Source organism: Mirounga leonina, unplaced genomic scaffold (assembly GCF_011800145.1).
Source record: "Mirounga leonina isolate KUSES-001 unplaced genomic scaffold, KU_Mleo_1.0 Mir_94, whole genome shotgun sequence".
Classification (NCBI taxonomy): domain Eukaryota; kingdom Metazoa; phylum Chordata; class Mammalia; order Carnivora; family Phocidae; genus Mirounga; species Mirounga leonina.
Genome location: NW_023270855.1, coordinates 8,175,079 through 8,195,058, shown reverse-complemented (window position 1 = coordinate 8,195,058; position 19,980 = coordinate 8,175,079). Strand labels below are relative to the sequence as shown.

General features: G+C 38.9%; 1 protein-coding gene across 1 annotated transcript in view; it reads left to right on the top strand.

Moving 5' to 3' along the window:
• The window catches only part of FANCD2 (FA complementation group D2), a 57,723-nt gene that overhangs the window by 16,834 nt on the left and 20,909 nt on the right, over positions 1–19,980 (top strand). The window contains exons 15-29 of the mRNA XM_034998681.1: positions 1,341–1,484; positions 3,343–3,477; positions 4,801–4,932; positions 6,062–6,172; positions 10,562–10,671; positions 11,512–11,572; positions 12,391–12,510; positions 13,169–13,242; positions 13,524–13,670; positions 14,395–14,495; positions 14,925–15,040; positions 16,051–16,159; positions 16,923–17,033; positions 17,719–17,831; positions 18,809–18,952. Coding sequence (XP_034854572.1) covers positions 1,341–1,484; positions 3,343–3,477; positions 4,801–4,932; positions 6,062–6,172; positions 10,562–10,671; positions 11,512–11,572; positions 12,391–12,510; positions 13,169–13,242; positions 13,524–13,670; positions 14,395–14,495; positions 14,925–15,040; positions 16,051–16,159; positions 16,923–17,033; positions 17,719–17,831; positions 18,809–18,952 — 1,728 coding nt within the window. The remainder of the gene's footprint in view (positions 1–1,340; positions 1,485–3,342; positions 3,478–4,800; positions 4,933–6,061; positions 6,173–10,561; positions 10,672–11,511; positions 11,573–12,390; positions 12,511–13,168; positions 13,243–13,523; positions 13,671–14,394; positions 14,496–14,924; positions 15,041–16,050; positions 16,160–16,922; positions 17,034–17,718; positions 17,832–18,808; positions 18,953–19,980) is intronic.

The window sequence follows — 19,980 nt, the reverse complement described above, 5'->3', positions numbered from 1 at the left end:
CTCTGCCTTCCCCCCTTCCCCCCCCATTCGCGCTTGTTCTCTCTAAAATAAAAAAATGTAAAAAAGATCCTTGGTGGGGCACCTGGGTGGCTCAGTCGGTAAAGCGTCTACCTTCAGTTCAGGTCATGATCCCAGGGTGCTGGGATCGAGTCCCGTGTCAGGCTCCCTGCTCTGCGGGAAGCCTGCTTCTCCCTCTGCCTGCCGCTCCCCCTGCTTATGTGCTAGTGCTCGCTCGCGCTCTCTCTCTCTGTCAGATAAATAAATAAAAATCTAAAAAAAAAATTATTGATCCATCTTTTAAATTGGATTGTTTAGTGTTTTGCTCTTGAGTTGTATGAGTTCTGAGTGGTTTTTTTTTTTTTTTTGTCCTGCTTGACTTTTTTTAACTTTTTTTTTTTAACATAGTTAATACAAGCTAATTGTGGAGGAAAAAACCCACAAGGAATCTGAAAATGTTAAAAATAAATTTCTTTTCGGGCGCCTGGGTGGCTCAGTTGGTTAAGCAACTGCCTTCGACTTAGGTCATGATCCTGGAGTCCCGGGATTGAGTCCCACATCGGGCTCCCTGCTCAGCAGGGAGTCTGCTTCTCCCTCTGACCCTCCTCCCTCTCATGCTCTCTCTCATTCTCTCTCTCGCAAATTAAAAATAAATAAATAAATAAATAATAAATTTCTTTTCACTCTCTGTTCCATTCTGCATGGATAATTCTTCTTCCAGATTTTTTCTTATTCATATACAAGCTGTATGTCTATGTGAGTGCAGGCATTCTTACACTTACACATAGTTATGTTTGTATATTGTTTTTACAAAAATAAAATCTTACTGTGTTATTGTCTTGCAGGTTGCTTTTTTTTAATTTCACGGTGTCATGAATGTCAAAAAATGTAGTCTAGCTTACTCTTTTTAATGGCTGTATAATCTGAAAATGACTATCAGATTTTAATTTTTTTCATATTGACAGACATTTGCAGTCTCTCCAACTTTTCAGAAAGTAGTTTTCCTAATAATGAAATATATACTAAGGTTGGCAAGTGATTTTTCTTTAATAGATGTGAAGATATTCAAAGTTATTTCTGTAATAATATCACTTCAGCTTATATTCCAGAGTTTCCATAAAAGATAACAGTCGTTAATAGTTGTAGCACTTTATTTCTCTGAAAAACATTTGTGGGTTTTGTGGGGAAAAAAAAAATGTAGATACTCTCATGGGAGTATGTTGAGCAAATAAGTATCACCCCTTCTGTGTTTTCATGGGAAAAAGTTGTGAGTTGCTATTTCATGGAAATAAATGTACTGATTTATTAAACTATTTCTTTGTTGTCATATTTATTGACAATAGACTTTTGACGTGGCAATGCTTCTCATCATCTATAGCACCAACACTCAGACAAAGAAGTACATTGAGAGGGTGCTAAGAAATAAGATTCGATCAGGCTGCTTTCAAGAACAGCTGCTGCAGAGTGCATTCTATATTCATTACTTGGTAAGTGTCAGAATCAGAAACATTGGTCTGAAAGTTATAGAGAAGTCATTTTTAACCTTTCCTACTCAGTATGGAAATCTTGACAATACAACCTTTGCTGGATGTTGATTTTTGACAGCTCACTATATTTCAAAATATAGTAGGATTATTACTTACCGTGATTGAGACATTATGATGTTAATAAACCCAACCTAAGATTGGTGTCTTATCTTTTTAGAAAAAGGTGACAAAATTGGTTTATGTTGAACTGATTAAACTCATGCCCCAAATTATTTTTTACAGAAAATGTTTTAGTTCAGGTCTTCTAATTACATACTTACATAACTTGATTTTTACCTTAAAATGGAAAGCTTTGCAGCTCCCATATATAAATTTCTTCATGTGAGTTTCAGCCCATTGTTCAAGTGCATTGAGACTTTCAAATCTTAACTTTGCATTACTCATTTTAATTATCTAGCTCTTTGTGATATGCAGCTTTGACAAACTTGCCTTCTGTGTCCTGTTCTAAGCAGTTATTAAAAACCCTGAGCATAACAGGACCAGAGGAATTCTAATAGACATAATTATGCATCTTTTGAACCATCCATATTTGGCCGTTAAGTGCTGTGACTCTTGGGTGATTATTTCTGTTGAAAAATAAACCATTTGATTAGAATTTTTTAAGTTAGGAATGGTATTTCCTGGTGAATTTTCAGGATATTAACAGCATATACCTTCTTAGAAAACTGGATAACCAGTAGTTTGGGGCTTGACTTAGGTACTAATGAGAATATATAGTTTGGTCTTAAGATTTTATATTTAGAAATGGATTTAATGTTTCTATTATTTTATCCTACAGTCCTTTCTGTGCTTATTTCTGGGAATGATGTGTGTTTTGGGCTATAATTTTCCAGAAGGCAGAAACCATATATAATTTTTTTTAAGATTTATTTATTTTGGGGGGCAGAGGAAGAGGGAGAGAGAAACCCAAGCAGACTCTGTGCTAAGTGTGGAGCCCAATGCAAGGCTCAATCTCACGACCCCGAGATCACCACCAGAGCCAAAACCAAGAGTCGGACACCTAACCGACTGTGCCACCTGGGCACCCCATATATAATTTTTTACTGCATTTTCCTCAGCAAAGCATTATACCCATTTCAGGGCTTAATTTAAGATTTTTTTAAATTGTGATGGTATCAGTAAAGAAGCTGGACTTAAACTGGTTATTTACTTTGGGTCCATTAATGTCCATCTTCTGCCTTGTTGCTAAGACATGATCAGTTCTCTTTTTGATCTTAGGAGAAATCGATTTAATTAGTATTGAACCTTATAGATTGATTTCAAATCATAACCAAGGCAGAGCAGACCCAGATTGAGTGAGGAAATTGGGATTTAGAAGATCTGGATTCTAGGGGCGCCTGGGTGTCTCAGTTGGTTAAGTGTCTGCCTTCGGCTCGGGTCGTAATCCCGAAGTTCCAGGATCGAGCCCTGCATCGGGCTCCCTGCTCAGTGGGGAGTCTGCTTCTCCCTCTTCCTCTACTCCTCCCCCACTTTGCTCGCTCTCTCAAAAAAAAAAAAAAAAAAATCTGGATTCTAGTCCCAAGTTGGGCAAATAGGAATAATGCTATTAGGCTTATAATTTAACTTCTTTTAGCTTCCAGGTCACTTCTTATCCTTACATCTAATCCCATTGATCCTGAGCGAAAACTCAGAATGATGAAAGATAATTTTGAGTAAAGCAAAGATTAAGTTACCTTAGGTTAAAATGAGAGTTGGTGAGGAGAACCCTGACATCCTATAAGGGTTAGCAAGTCCTGGTTCTGTAATAACTAAATTCCTCCCACAGCTTCTTTTTTTTCTCTTCTCTTCCCCCTTCAAGGTCCTTAAGGATATTTGTCCATCCATTCTGTCGTTGGCACAGAGTTTGTTGCACTCCCTAGACCAGAGTATCATTTTGTTTGGCAGTCTCCTATACAAATATGCATTTAAGTTTTTTGACACTTACTGTCAGCAGGTATGTTGAAATATTTATTTTGGAGAGAAGGAAACAGGAAGAAATGCAATTCCAAGTGACTTGCATGTGATATGCTGTTTATTTCTTGTTGGTTGGAAGGCATTGAAGGAAAAAGAACTCTGAACTGGGAGTTGGGAAAACTTAGTTCTATTCCTAGTCTTAATAAAATGAGGGAGACTGGACTGGAGGATCTAACTCTGCATTTTGAGCTCTAAAATTCTCTGATTTTAAAATGAAGGTCCACATCCAGTCTATTTTAAATAAACCATGGCTGAAAGGGCTGGGGTTATCGGGCCATTTTTGTAGTATACAGAAAGAGCAGTTTTAAAATTCAGCTGCAAATGGTCAACTGGCAGTTAGTTGATTCTGGAGTTGTTCTCTAGAAAAAATTGTGGAGAAAAACAAATGAAGGAGAAGTGCCTGAGGGCATAACCCTATTCCCATGAACATGAGACACAAAATTTAATAGCACATATACAGAGAGGGAAGGCTGTACTTGTGGAAAGTGATTCTGAAGTCAAAGAACAGAGGGTCTTATTTTGTATTTTTTTGTACATGCTATACTTACTAGTAACAGTGTCAAAACATTTGAATGGAACTTGTAAAAATAAAGACAAAATTTTAAAGCAGAGCAGTAGATTCAGCTGGCATGAGCTAGCTGCTGCAGTTGAGAAAACCATATGATTCAGTATGGAGCAGCAGTATAAAGGAAAGGGAGAATGGTATACAAGGTATTTTTTGGAACCATCTTAATGTTTTAGAGATATTATCATGGCTCATGTTTGCTTGAAACATACTAGTCTAACCTGTAAAAACCTTTAAAACCTTTAGCTTCTTGAGTTCCATCTTTTTTTTTTTTAAGATTTTATTTTTAAGTAGTCTCTACACCCAACATGGGGCTCGAACTCACAGTTGAGAGATCAAGAGTCACATGCTCCAGCTGAGCTAGCCAGGTGCCCTGAGTTCTATCTTTTTAGTACATTTTAACAGATTAAGTACAACCATAGCTTAAAGGGTAGTATTTAACCCAACTGAAAAAAGAAGGAGACTATGCCAGGGAACAAAATCAGGAGGGCTTAGATAGTGCTCACTGATAAATTTTAGGAATTAGTCAAGAGTGGATGGTTGTGTAGTTAGGTTGGCATAATCCTCAACCTCCTGAAACCAACATCAATGTAAAGTAGATAATATAATTAGACAATGGGATAGGGTAGGTTGGGATTTTAACCAAGTTGAGATTGGAATGGTCTCAAGAATTAATCCTTTTAAGATGGCCATGTCATATTTTTATTCACACTGTCCTATTGATTCTTTACCGTATAGGAAGTAGTTGGTGCCCTAGTGACCCATATCTGCAGTGGGAATGAAGCTGAAGTTGATACTGCGTTGGATGTCCTCCTAGAGTTGGTAGTTCTAAACCTATCTGCTATGAAGCTGAATGTCGTCTTTGTGAAGGTATCTCTCCCTCCAGTGACATATATTGAGTCATTTTTCTTTCTTGCATGTATCTGAGAGATATCTGGCATCCGTTAATTAGCAGCAATTTAATTTGTATTCTAGATATTGAGCACTATAATTGGTAGGAGGGGGTGGGAAGGAGGTGAGGTAATGGGCAAATAATAGAAAAAAATAACTCACTTATGTATGTATTAATGCATTCAGCAAATACTTCTTTGTACCTATGTGCACACTCTATTCTGGGTGCTTTGTATATAAAACTTCGTTCTTGCCTTTGGGATAGTAAAACACATAAACAAGTCACTGTAAATACAACATGAGAAATCTCTAGAAAGATAAAGTGCTATAGATGCACCAGAGCAAGAATAATTAATTTGGTCTAGGAAACTGGGTACTTCTTCAAAGAGTAGATTTGAGTGATTCTTGAAGTTTGGGCATGATTCGATAAGAGAAAATAAAGGAAGTGCATCTAGGCAGAGGACAGTTTAAACAGAAGCAAATTGGCATCCAGGTCCATGGTACGACAAGTAGACTAGCATGGTTGGCAAATGGGACATATGGTGAGAAGTGGTGGGAGGTGAGGCTCGGAAGACATAGGACAGTGTTAGATTATGAAGGCTCTCAAATACCATGCTGAGAAGTTTCAACTTTATTTTGTAGACCGTAGAGAGCTATTACAGGCTTTTCATAGAGAGTTGACATAATCATGTCTGGGCTTTGAAAGGTAACTGTAGGTCATGTTATCCCCATATTAGGGATGAGAAAGCTGAGGTTTTGCCCAATGTTAAAAAGTAACTATTTCCCTTGTGACTGCTTCCACATCTGTAAAGAATGAATAAGTAATTCATGGAGGGGAAGTCGAGAAGGGATGTTATGATAAGGAATATGGTCAGAGATATAACTTTTGGCAGAGTACTGTTTTCACTAAGAGGGAAAGGGTGGAGAAGAAGAATAGGGAGAAGTAGGAGGTATGTTAGGATGACTAACCCTTTGGGTTCTGAGCACAGCTTGAGAGAACTTGAGCTTTTATGGCTATCTGGATGCCTCTTACAAGGATTTTAGTTTTTTTATTTGGTGGAAAAAAGTATTAGTGGCTAAACTTATTGTTGGCATTTTTTTTCCATAGGGCATTTTAGATTATCTGGATAATATGTCCCCTCAGCAGATACGAAAACTCTTCTATATTCTCAGCACACTGGCATTTAGCAAACAGCATGAAGCCAGCAGTCACATCCAGGTAATAGGCAGTATGTTGAGAAACCTTTAAAACTTTAAACTTCTTTAACTGAAATTCACTGAACAAAATCACTTTAGCCCGTGTACAAATAGAAATCGAGTACACAGCCATGGTCTGAGTACTCATTCGTTTCTTACCACAAACATTAAGTGTCTGTTGTGTACCAAGCATTGAGATGGTAAGTATATTAGACCTTATACCCTCAAGTAGCTTGTCTGTTAATGGGTCTGTAATCAGCTGACTGTGGAACTGAGTAAGAAAAGCTGTTCAGGTTCCATACTGAGTGCTGTGGGTACACAGAGTATTACCTTGTTTCCTAGGGAACATCTACATCTAATGTGCACTTCATCTGGGCTTGCTTTCATTGGTGGACACCATTCACTGAGAAAGTCAGGCAGAGACTAAAACGAGATTACATGGTAATCAGAACTGGTAGCTCTTTTGTATCTTTAGTGCCACCCCGTGGCAGTAATCCATACTGGACTGTGATTTTGAACAACCAACACGTTTTGTTAGTTAAAAAAGGAAAAGAAAAAAAAAAAAAAAAGGCTAGGTAATATACATACATAGCACAAAATTCAAAAGGCATAAGAAGTGGTGAAAAATAAGTCTCCCCCTTCTCAGTCCTCCGGGCATCTGGTTATCTAAAGGCAATCACTTTCTGAGTTTGTCCTGAGACATTTATAGCTTTCTGAGATGTTCTGAGCATTTACAAATTTGTATTTACCTATATTCCACTCCTTACCCTTTTTTTTTTTTTTAAAGATTTTATTTATTTGACAGAGAGAGACACAGTGAGAAAGGGAACACAAGCAGGGGGAGTGGGAGAGGGAGAAGCAGGCTTCCTGCCAAGCAGGGAGCCCGATTCGGGGCTTGATCCCAGGACCCTGGGATCATGACCTGAGCCGAAGGCAGACACTTTTTTTTTTTAATTTTATTTATTTATTTATTTATTTTTATTTTATTCTTATGTTAATCCCCATACATTACATCATTAGTTTTAGATGAAGTGTTCCATGATTCATTGTTTGTGCACAACACCCAGTGCTCCATGTAGAATGTGCCCTCCTCAATACCCACCACCAGGCTAACCCATCCTCCCACCCCCCTCCCCTCTAGAACCCTCAGTTTGTTTTTCAGAGTCTATCGTCTCTCATGGTTCCTCTACCCCTCCGATTTCCCCCGCGAAGGCAGACACTTAACGACTGAGCCACCTAGGGCCCCTCAATCCTGACCCTTTTGTTCTACATTTTACTTCTTTCATTTAGCAGTATATTTTGGAGATGGCTTCACATCAATAATATAGAGCTACATCATTATTTTATTTTTTAATGATTGTAAAATATGCATAACAAATTTTACTACTTTAACCATTTTTAAGTGGCATTAAGTTCATTAAGAATGTTGTGCAACTCTCACCACTGTCTATATCCAGAACTTTTCGTCATCCCAAACAGAAACTCTACCTATTCAGCAGTAACTCCCCATTTTCCTTCCTCCAGCCCTGGTTACCTCTAATCTATTTCCTGTCTCTGAATTTGCCTGTTCTGGGTACCTCATTTAAATAGTCATATGGCTCAGTTAAGTGTCCAGCTCTTGATTTCAGCTCGGGTCATGATCTCAGGGTTGTGAGATTGAGCCCCGTTTTGGGCTCCATGCTGGGCATGGAACCTGCTTAAGATTCTCTCTCTCGGGGCGCCTGGGTGGCTCAGTCGTTAAGCGTCTGCCTTCGGCTCAGGTCATGATCCCAGGGTCCTGGGATCGAGCCCCGCGTTGGGCTCCCTGCTTAGTGGGAAGCCTGCTTCTCCCTCTCCGACTCCCCCTGCTTGTGTTCCCTCTCTCGCTGTGTCTCTCTCTGTCAAATAAATAATTAAAATCTTTAAAAAAATAAAAAGAGGGCGCCTGGGTGGCTCAGTTGGTTAAGCGACTGCCTTCGGCTCAGGTCATGATCCTGGAGTCCCGGGATCGAGTCCCGCATTGGGCTCCCTGCTCGGCGGGGAGTCTGCTTCTCCCTCTGACCCTAACCCCTCTCATGTGCTCTCTCTCTCAGTCTCTCCCTCTCAAATAAATAAATAAAATCTTTAAAAAAAATAAAAAATAAAAAGATTCTCTCTTCCCCTCTAAAAAATAAAATAATAAAATTTAAATTATAAAAATAGACATGCGATATTTATCCTTTTGTGTTTGGTTTATGTCACTTAGCATTATCTGTTCAGGGTTCATCCATGGTGTAAGATATATCAAACTTCATTCCTTTTTATGGATAACTAGTATTCCATTGTATGTATACACCACATTTAGTTTGTACATTCATTTATTGATGAACACTGGCCTTTTTTCACTTTTTGGCTATTGTGAATCATGCTGCTATGAACACTGGTGTGCAAGTATCTGAGTCCCTATTTTCAATTCTTTGGGGTCTGTATCTAGGAGTGGAATTGCTGAATCATATGTTTTTGATTCTGTGTTTAACATTTTGAGGAACCACCAAACCATTTTCTGCAGTGGCTGCCATTTTATGTGCCCATGAACACATTGAGGGCTTCATGGTTTTACATCCTCACCAACACTTATTTTCCATTTCTTAACTGTAACCATTCTACTGGGTGTGAAGTGCTATCTCACTGTGGTTTGCATTTGCATTTCCCTGAAGATTAATAATGCTGAACATCTTAACTATTTGCCAGTTTGTTATTTGAATATCTTATTTGGGAAATTGTCTATTCAAGTCCTTTGTTCATTTTTTATATCAGTTGTTTTTTGTTGTTGATATATAGGGATCCTTTATACTTCCTGGGTATTGTCCCTTATCAGAGACACGATTGGCAAATATTTTCTCCCATTCTATGCATTGTCTTTTCACTCTTTTTTTTTTTAAAGATTTTATTTATTTATTTATTTATGAGAGACAGAGAGAGAGAGAGAGGCAGAGGGAGAAGCAGGCTTCCCGCGGAGCAGGGAGCCCGATGCGGGACTTAATCCCAGGACCCTGGGATCATGACCTGAGCCGAAGTCAGACGCTTAACCATTGAGCCACCCAGGCGCCCGTCTTTTCACTCTTGATAGTGTCCTTTGATGGAGTTTTGATGACGCCCCAATTTATCTTTTTTTTTTCTTTTGTTGCCTGTGCTTTTGGTGTTATACTTAGGAAAACCATTCATTCCCCAATTCAAAGTCATGAAGATTTTTTCCTTTGTTTTCTTCTAAGAGTCTCACTGTTTTAGCTCTTAAATTTGTGTTGTTGATTCACTTTGAGTTAATTTTTGTATATGGTTAAAGGGCCCAATTTCATTTCGTGTATGTATGGGTATCCAATTTTTTCAGCACCTTTTGTGCGTGGTTTTTTTCAGCACCTTTTATTGAAAAGACTGTACTTTCCCCTTTGAATGGTCTTAGCACCTTTGCAGAAAGTCAGTTGACCATGTGTGTGAGGGTTTATTTCTGGACTCTATCTATTGGTGTATATGTGCTTCCTATGCAGGTGGCACACTTTTTGATTACTGTAGCTTTTGTAGTAATTTTGAAATTGAAAGATTGTAATAATTTCAAAATTGAAATTTGAAAGAACTTTTTTTTTTTTCAAGATTGTTTTGGCTATTTGGGGTCCCTTGAAATTCCATATGAATTTTAGCATGAGTTTTTCTCTATCTGTAAAATATTCTGTTGTGATTTTAGTAAGGCTTACAAAGAATGTGCCTGTCACTTTGAGTATTATCATTATGTTAACAATATTAAGTCTTTCAATTCATGAACATGGGATATCTTTCCATTTATTTAGGTCTTCTTTAATATCTTTCAGCATTGTTTTATAGTTTTAATGTACAACACGTCTTTTGCCTCCTTGGTTAATTTACCTAAGTATTTCTTTCTATTTCATTATTTTAGTCGAGCAGCCAACATTACAATAATTCACATATCCTTATCAAGCAAGTATCACAACAATAACAATAATAGCTATTATTTTTGAACATCTGTCTTATGGTTGACACTTTTTTTTTTTTTTAAAGATTTTATTTGAGAGAGAGAATGAGATAGAGAGAGAGAGCATGAGAGGGGGGAGGGTCAGAGAGAGAAGCAGACTCCCTGCTCAGCAGGGAGCCTAATGCGGGACTCGATCCAGGGACTCCAGGATCATGACCTGAGCCGAAGGCAGTTGCTTAACCAACTGAGCCACCCAGGCGCCCCTGGTTGACACTGTTCTAGGACATTTTTTAATTTGTCTCTCATCCTTACAAAACCTTCCCCATTTTACAGATGAAAAAATTGAGACTCAGAGATGAAATGACTTGCCAAAAGCCACAGTTAGTAAATGATAGCTTCAATATCTGCAGGCTTTTTTGCTGTACTATTCCAGCATCTTCAACCTTCGTTATCATGTCTTTCTTGCAGGATGACATGCACCTGGTGATACGAAAGCAGCTCTCTAGCACCATATTCAAATACAAACTCATTGGTATTATTGGTGCTGTCACCATGGCTGGCATCATGGCGGCAGACAGGTATGCATGGAAATTCTGACTTCCGTGGTTCAAGGTCAGTTAATCAAGTTGCCACCTTACAAATAAAGTGTTATGTTGTGTAGACTTCATTATAATAGTACACATTAAGCCCATAATAAGTAAGCAAATGTTTGTTGCTACTTTTCCATTTTCCCTTCTTATCTTGACTTTATATACCACGTATAATTTTTACAGAATGTGATCTTAATCATCACAGTCTGATGGTTAAAAACTAAGGATTGCTAATAAATAAAGTAATGGAAATGTTTCCACAAAAGGGGAACCATGAACATCCTGGGATGCATTTTTCTGCATTTGTGCCTCTCCCAGGCACTAGACATTACAGATTTCTCCATTGCTGTGGTATTGTCTGGGACATCATGTTTGATGAAAATAAGGCACCTGGTGATAGGAGCATAGAGTTGGGTCTTGATAAGATGTTGCCATTGCAAAATGACATTGGAGTTGAGTTTATGCTCCTTAGAGATAATTTGTTAGGAATTCCTGGGACCTCTGGAGACATTCTTAGAGTCGGCATTAATAATTCATGGAGGCTACATAATGTACTGGTTAAAAGTTCATTCTTTGGAGCTATACCACTTGAGAGCATTAAATGCTTAGAACAATGCCCGGTGCTTGCTCTTACGATTATTACTAATTTAGTGTGCCCTTTAAAAAAATTAGAGCCATTGTTTGCTCTAATCCACATTTTGTAAATAGTCCTCTGTGCCTTTGTGCACTTTTATCTCCACCCACATCCCAGGGATGGCAGGATTCATACACTTATTGCTAGTTCTTAGAAAATTTTATAAAAGTGAAACTAAAATTCCTTATTTTTAGAAGTAGATCTTTAAATCTGACCCAAGGGAGAACAGACTTGAGCACTGAACAGTACACACAGGTGAGTTCTTGTAATGTCGTTGGGTATGTTTATGAATAACTGAGGAATTGCTTCTGGTTACTATCAGTTTACCAGAAAGAGTGCTTTTTTTTTTTTCAAAATAATGTTTTCCTGGCTGGCATGAGTTACATTTATTTCTGTATTTGTCTAACCTCCTTAATTAAATTGTGAGTTCCTAGAGAGCAAGAAAAGAGAGCTATGTTTGTAGAATAGGAGATTGACTGGAGCATAGGGAAGAGTAAGCCTATAATTGGAGAGTTGGAGATAAAGCTAGTCCAGAGGTAGAAAAGGGAGGGCCTTGAATGTGAATCAAGACATTTCAATTTAATTTTTTACTTAGCGATAGTCTTTAAGGGTTTCTTAGCATAGACATGACTTAATCAAAGCTTTGCTTTAGAAAAATTAATCCAGGGGAGCCTGGGTGGCTCAGTTGATTAAGCGTCTGATTCTTGATTTTGGCTCAAGTCATTATCTCAGGGTCATGAGATCGAGCTCCACATTGGGCTCTGTGTGGGTATGGAGCCTATTTGAGATTCTTTCTCTCTCTCTCTTTCAAAATAAAATAAAATAAAATAAAAGTATTTGTGAAAGTATTTGTAAAAAACAAATTAATCCAGTTGTGTGTGTCTGATGGATTGGAGAAGAGATATTAGAAAGAGATGGGCTTGTCAGGAAGCTCAAGTAAACCTCAGGTGAGTGGTAGTAAGAGCTTTGGCAGTGAAATTGGAAGGAAAAATTTACTACTGAATGGATTGAACGGTGTTTAGGAAACGTTGGCAGCCCAGAGAAAGCCCACTCTTTCTCTTTGGCTGCTCCAGGTGACCTCCTTGCTGCAGTTGGTTCATTCCTGCAGTGAGCAGTCTCCCCAGGCTTCTGCACTTTATTATGATGAATTTGCTAATCTTATCCAAGGGGGAAAGCTGGCTCCAAAAGCCCTGGTAAGTCCCAATATCTTTTCTTAAAGCAGCAAAGCATGAGAACTGCTTTTTACTGCTATTCTTCCAGCCCTTCTGTCTGTTGCAGTGCAAAAATAGATCATCCTGTGAGCTCTCCCATATTCTAGCTGGGAAGGCTGTTCTGACTTGCCCTACTCCAGGCCTCACCTCTGAGGCCTCCTTCATATAATAATAACAATAATAATAGTAATGATGAGGATGATGATAGTACTGTTGATGTTGATAGCCACTATGTATTCTCTGCCAGGCACTGTGTTAAGCATTTTTCATGTATTATGTGTTTTCTACTTCATAATAATGGGGTACGTAATATTGTTATTCTCTTCTTAGAAATGAGGAAACTGGGGGACGCCTGGGCGGCTCAGTCGGTTAAGCGGCTGCCTTCAGCTCAGGTCATGATCCTGCTCAGTGGGGAGTCTGCTTCCCCCCTCCCCCCCTCTGCCCCTCCCCTGCTCGTGCTCGCTCTCTCACTCTGTTGCTCTCTCCAAGTAAATAAATAAAATCTTAAAAAAAAAAAAAAAGAAATGAGGAAAGTAAGGCTTAGAAAGGGTAATAGTTTGTCTAGGGCTCTATAGCAAGTACACCCTTACCTATACAGCCTTTTTGTTTGTTTGTTTGTTTGCTTGCTTGCTTCCCGAAGGAATGGGTTGGGCAGACCATCTTCAATGATTTCCAGGATGCCTTTGTGGTGGATTTCTGTGTTTTTGCAGAAGGGTAAGTACTGTATACCCACTAACTTGATTGTACTGGTGAAGAAATTATGTCAATAGTTGGTACAGACATCAGAATGCTCTTGACCTCAGCTAAGTCTGGCCCAATCCCACAGCTTCTTTCCTCCCAACACCCAAAACCCCAGTTCCAGAATTCCTGTAAGCTTCCACATATTCTTTCTCTTTCTCATTTCTTCTCATAAGAGGGAAGATTGGTTTGTTCTAGTGGTTTCCCGCATAGATGTGTATACCCTTGGGGCATCAAATTCTGGGTTCTCTCCACAGTGACTATCCATTTCCTGTGAAAGCTCTCTACGGACTAGAAGAATATAGTAGTCGCGATGGGATTGTCATCAACCTCCTGCCACTGTTGTTCTCTCAGGACTTTGCAAAAGATGGGGGTAGAATGACTTCAAAGGAATCAGACCAAAAGTCAGTGTACTTTTCTCTTTTTTAAAACTTCTTTTGCTGTTTTGAGTGTTCATGGGGTATTCCACACTTCTTGCAGTTTGTTGAGAATTTGATGGAAAAGGTTTCTGGGGCACCTGGGTGCCTTAGTCAGTTAAGCATCTACCTTTGACTCAGGTCATGATCCCAGGGTCCTGGGATCGAGCCCCCCATCTGGCTCCCTGCTTGATGGGGAGCCTGCATCTCCCTCTCCCTCTGTCTCTCCCCCAGCTCATTCTCTCTCAAGTAAATAAATAAGATCTTTTCAAGGGGGGGAGTGGTTTTCTCCTAAGACAGGTGGTATTTGGAGGGGTTAGCTAGAATGGGTCAGATTCCTTGTTTTTTCTTGGACCCTGTGGTTGGGGTTTGCATTGCCTAAGGACATCCAACAAGTATTCTGTGAGGCTATTTTCATTTCTGTTCCTTTCTCCCTCCCATGAACATACTTGTCTGCCTCTGCCACTCTCCTTCCCTCCTTCCATCTTATTTCTGCTTCTCTTAACTCATGGATATTCACTCTACACAGCCTCTGCCTTCCTCCAGGTTAGTTCATTTTATTTGCTGAGCATCCATTAAGTTCCTTGTCATGTATTCTTAAAAGTAGACATTTATTTTGGGTAAAACTCTTTAATTGTAGGGTTGGGTTCCCTATAAACATGGACTAATGTGCCTATAAAGTATTGTTTAGAAATGGATTTTTCCTTCCCAGATTGGTGTCTCCGTTGTGCCTGGCTCCCTATTTCCGGTTACTGAGACTTTGTGTGGAGAAACAACATAATGGAAACTTGGAGGAGATTGATGGTTTATTAGGTATAGGATGAAGTTATCAGATCCTTTCTTCTTTGTAACCGTTCTTTGATAATGTTAGGGAAGGAAAAAAACAGTATATTGTGTGTGTGGGAAGGAATTTTCTAACTTCACAGAGTAGAATAGCAGTAGTAATGGAATTCCAAAGACAAAATAATAACATACAGATTTCTATCATGTTGACAAGTCAGTCATCATCATAGTTCCTTGTTGCTTTCTGGTCCTCACATCTAGTTTTGCAAAGACTTCTTAATTATATGTAATGATTACTACGTGATATGGTGGTAATTTTGAGACAATCAAAGCTTGACCTTCAAATACAAGTTAAAGGGGAAAGTAAGTAGAAGGAGAGGTAGATAGCTCTAGGGGTAGCATCCAGGTTCTGTTGACTTGAAATAAAGGGAGTTAGAAATGTTTGTTCTTCTCTTTCAGATTGTCCTATATTCCTCACTGATTTGGATCCTGGAGAGAGGCTGGAGTCCATGTCTGTTAAAGAGCATTCATTCATGTGTTCACTCATATTTCTTACTCTTAACTGGTTCCGAGAGGTAAGCAGAGTTACTAGGACATTTCACCTGTTGTCTGTAGTTCTTGTTGAAAGGAAACTATTTCCTCGTACTCCTGGGACTCTCTAAAAAGTCTCCACTAAGCACTAACCGCTGTGAGCTTCTCCAGCTGTTATGTCCCACTTCTTCCCAATTATATGACCTTTTGATATAGCCAAATCAAAATACTTAGACTTCACTTAAATGTTGTTCATGCTTTACTACTTCAAGCCTTTTTGTTGTATTCTTCCTTTTGCCTGGAATAAACTCACCTTCTCCACTGTGAAGATACAGTTCAGCCTTGCATAGGTATTCACTTAATGTTTCAATTCAGTGAGATCAAGTGAGTGATGGTTTTCCCCTTCCTTTGGAATATATTGTGCTTAATGAAATGCACAATAATGATATGTGATGAAAATGACATTTTCTTACATTTATATCTCACTTCCTTTCTCATGCATATTATTTCTGAGAATGTTCGCTTAAATCATCTCTTCTTATCTTCACAATTATATTCTGATGTAGGCAGGACAGGTATTATCCTTGTTTTATACCATTCAGTGGGAGAAACAGCACAAAATCAGTAAATATAATCAAGCACATACATTGTGCAAAATGCTGGGCTTCTTTCTTTATTTACAGTATTTAATCCATATAACAACTGCATTCTCATTTTATAGTTGTCTCATTTTATGGTTGAAGAAGTAGAAACTCAGAAAGGCTAATAATGACTTGGCCAGGGTCACACAGCTAGTATGTAGCAGAATAGGACTTGTTTCATCAAAGTGTGTGCTCTCTAGTCACTGTGCTATTCTACTTGTTACTTAACTAGAAATCAGTAGAACTAGGATTAAAAGTCAGATCTCCTATATTGGCCCAGGGCTTTTTTTCTTCCTCTATAGTACCTTGCTGAGAACACCTTTACATTACAGATTAACTCACAGATCCTGCGACTGAATGGCATTGAAATTGGAACCATTTGAAGTCTGAGAATATAATTTGTACTTTTCCAGGTTGTAAATGCCTTCTGCCAGCAAACATCCCCTGAGATGAAGGGGAAGGTGCTCACCCGGTTAAAGCATGTTGTGGAGCTTCAGAGGATCCTGGAAAAATACTTGGCAGGTTAGGAGTGTCTTACTATGGTACCTTTGCCAGGATGGCAGGGAGGAGATAAAGAACTTTACTTTTAAGCCAAGCTCACTGATAGCCATCCCCTACTCATCTGGGATAAGAAAATGTTTGCTCAACAAAACAAAACAAAACAAAACAACATCCATTTTCCTCCCATTGTTACCTTCAAGAAATCTTGCTGCTTAAGAAAATAAAAAATGGAAAGCATTGGTTGGGCTTTTGTAAAGTAACTTTTCTTCTTTAGAAGTCAAACTTTCAATGTCCTTTGCTTTCCTGAATATAGTTATGAACCAGGAGTAAAGCTGACAGGTCTCTTAATACCTTCTGACTATTAAATAAACTTGTTTTAAAGTGCTAGGTAGATTCTCTGGGGAAAACATAGAGCCTCCCTCAGGCCCTCATCTAAGTAATTGTGTATAAAACAAAGTACTGTGTGACCAAATACTAGTATCTTTAGATTTGAAATAAGGGTTAGTTTATTTTTAGTCCTTACCTGCTTGGATATTTTTTTATATCATTATTTAGAATGATTTTATCTTAATTGGTCATAATCATTTAATATGATATTCCTGTAAGTCATCTCTGATCATTTTGCTATGCCAAAACAATTCATGTCAGGTAACTTGAATGTATCTTACAGACATTCAGCCATACTTGGTAGTTCTGAAAATTAATTTTTAGCCAATCAGGTGATGCATTCTAACAGTGATATGTGGTTGGTATATATTGAGCTTCTGTCTCCTCTCTTTTCCAGTCACCCCAGACTATGTTCCTCCCCTTGCAAACTTTGACTTGGAAACTTTAGATGTAACACCTCCTACTACTGCTGCTATTTCAGCAAAAATCAGAAAACAAGGAAAGATAGGTATGTTCTCTTCTTCTGTGTCTCCATAGGAGCAACACTGAAATAATATAAGAGGTCATATGCAGGGCGCCTGGGTGGCTCAGTTGGTTAAGCGACTGCCTTCGGCTCAGGTCATGATCCTGGAGTCCCAGAATCGAGTCCCGCATCAGGCTCCCTGCTCGGCAGAGAGTCTGCTTCTCCCTCTGACCCTCCCCCTCTCATGTGCTCTCTCTCTCATTCTCTCTCTGTCAAATAAATAAATTAAAAAATCCTTAAAAAAAAAAAAGACTGGGGTGCCTGGGTGGCTCAGCCGTTTAGCGTCTGCCTTTGGCTCAGGTCATTATCCCAGGGTCCTGGGATCAAGCTCCGCATCGGGCTCCTTGCTCAGCAGGGAAGCCTGCTTCTCCCTCTCCCACTCCCCCTGCTTGTGTTCCCTCTCTCGCTGTCTCTCTCTCTCTGTCAAAAAATAAATAAAAATTAAAAAAAAAAAAAAAGAGGTCATATGCACCAAGGCATCAGTAACTGGAGAGATGATGTCATTGAACTCTTTCTTTGGCAAGGTTATAAAATGAATTATAATGTAGGGTTATAAAATTACCTCCTCTACCCCTCGGTAGTCTTCAGCAGGTTGTTTTCTGAAGGCAGTGATATTTAACAAACATGATTATTGATTACTTGAGTCACTTTTCTGCTTTTGAAACAAAAGGAGGAAGGAAACAGAAAGCAGATGGCAGCAAAACATCCTCGCCTGACACACTTTCAAAGGAGGATAGTTCAGAATGTGACCCTACACCATCTAATAGAAGCAAGCTGGAAAAGGTACTGGAATGATGGGTTTCCATGAAGGTTGTGTGACAGCCCAGTAAGATTAACAGGGGATCAGCATCATACTCTGCATTTTACAGAGAGAAAAATTAGAGAAGAGAGAGGCAAACGAATTCTCCTCCGCTTTGGGGCGATTTTCACAGTAGCAGAGTTAGGGTTAGACTCCAAGTCCTTATCACTAGCACACACTGTTTTTTCTAGTCATTTTCTTGAATGTGTCACTCCCTTTTTTATATCCCAGCAGTACTTTGAATTCTTTCTTGTAGCATTAACAAATTTTGTTTTGGGACCTAGTTTTAAATGTACTGCTTTTAGCCTCTTTCCCCCTCTGATCCCAGATTATCAACTTCTCAATGAAGTGAGATAGCATGAAATGCTTTGGACAGTTTCTGATAATCAGTAAACAGTAGTTCCTTTTTCCTGTAAGTCTACCAATCACAGAATAGGTTATATGTTTGTGAAATTGCCTAAATCACATGAATCCCAATTATTTCTGTTTTTTTGGCTACTACTTATTGTGTATTATGTATAGCTCCTGTAATCGCCTAAAAACCCAAGATTGGTAGTAATACTTACATTTAATAGGTAAGGAAACTAAGACCCAGAAAGGGTAAGTGACTTGCCCAAGGTCACACAGTTAATAAGGCTTGAGCAAGGGTTTGAAGCCAGACCTGTTTTGTGCCACAGCTCATTGTTTTCTCTACCATGCCATAACACCTTGGTTTGTCTAGTAGTTCATACTTAAGTGGAAACCAACCAAGGGCCTTGATATGTGACCCATATCTCAATTTTAAATTAGGTGCTTTTGTCTCAGGAATATTTAGGGACTTAGGTGAAAGGAAGGCGGTGATTTGCTAAAAAAAAGTAACTTCTGCATAAAATGAATGCATAATTGTACTTTGAGGTCTTTCTGAAAAATCAGGTTAATATTGTCCTTATTATTCTGTTGGTTGCTGCTGCTTTCTCCCCAGGAGTTCAAAGGGAAAGAAGAAAAGACATCAGTGTCACTACAGAATTACCACGCTTTTTTCCGAGAACTGGACATTGAGGTCTTCTCTGTTATGCGTTGTGGGCTTGTGACCAAGTTCATCCTAGATACTGAAATGCACACTGAAGTAAGTCACAGAGCTGAGATCCTAGAATTGAATCTTGTTTCAGAAAATTTCTCAGCCCAGGGTGCCTGGGTGGCACAGTTGGTTAAGCATCTGACTCTTGGTTTTAGCTTGGGTTGCAATCTCAGAGTCATGAAGTCAGCCCCAAGTCTGGCTCAGCACAGAGTCTGCTTGGGATTCGCTCTCCCTCTCTCCGCCCCTCCTACTCGTGCTTGCACGCTCTGTCTCTCTCTCTCTCTCTCGCTCTTGTTCTCAAATAAATAAGTCTTTGAAAAAAAAATTTCTCAGCTCTATTCTTATTGTAAAAAGAACACCATGGCATTAAGAGAAGGTGGACTCTGGCTTCCAGAGCTTTTATATATAGTGAAAGTAATGATAAATAATCATCCTCATCATCTTTTTTTTTTTAAGGTAAGCAACCTATTTATTTATTCATTTATTTATTATTAAAGTAAGCTCTAGGCCCAACATGGGGCTTGAACTCATGACCTTAAGATCAAGAGTCACATGCTTGGGATGCCTGGGTTGCTCAGTCGGTTAAGCATGTGACTTCAGCTCAGGTCATGATCCCGGGGTCCTGGGATTGAGCCCCATGTCGGGGCTCCCCGCTCAGCGGAGCGTCTACTTTTCCCTCTCCCAGTCATGCTCTGTCTCTCTCTTTCGAATAAATAAATAAAATCTTAAAAAAAAAAAAAAGTCACACGGTCTACTGACTGAGCCACCCAGGTGCCCCCATCATCATCTCGATGTTTAAATAAATATAATTTTTTTACAATATATTAGACATTATGAAAGATCATGCCAATGATATGATCCTTATTTTAGTTTACTACTAATAACTATTTAGATTACTCTTGTAGAGCAGCGCTGTTCTGGTTTATAGAGGTTAATGCTGTTTTCGCTGTTTCATGATGTTTGTTTAGCATCCATCAGATGTTTATCCAGGCCTTTTTTATGTGTTACACTAATCTAGACATTGGCAGTGCACTAGTGCATACAGCATGATGCTAGCCTTCAAATAGCTCATAATC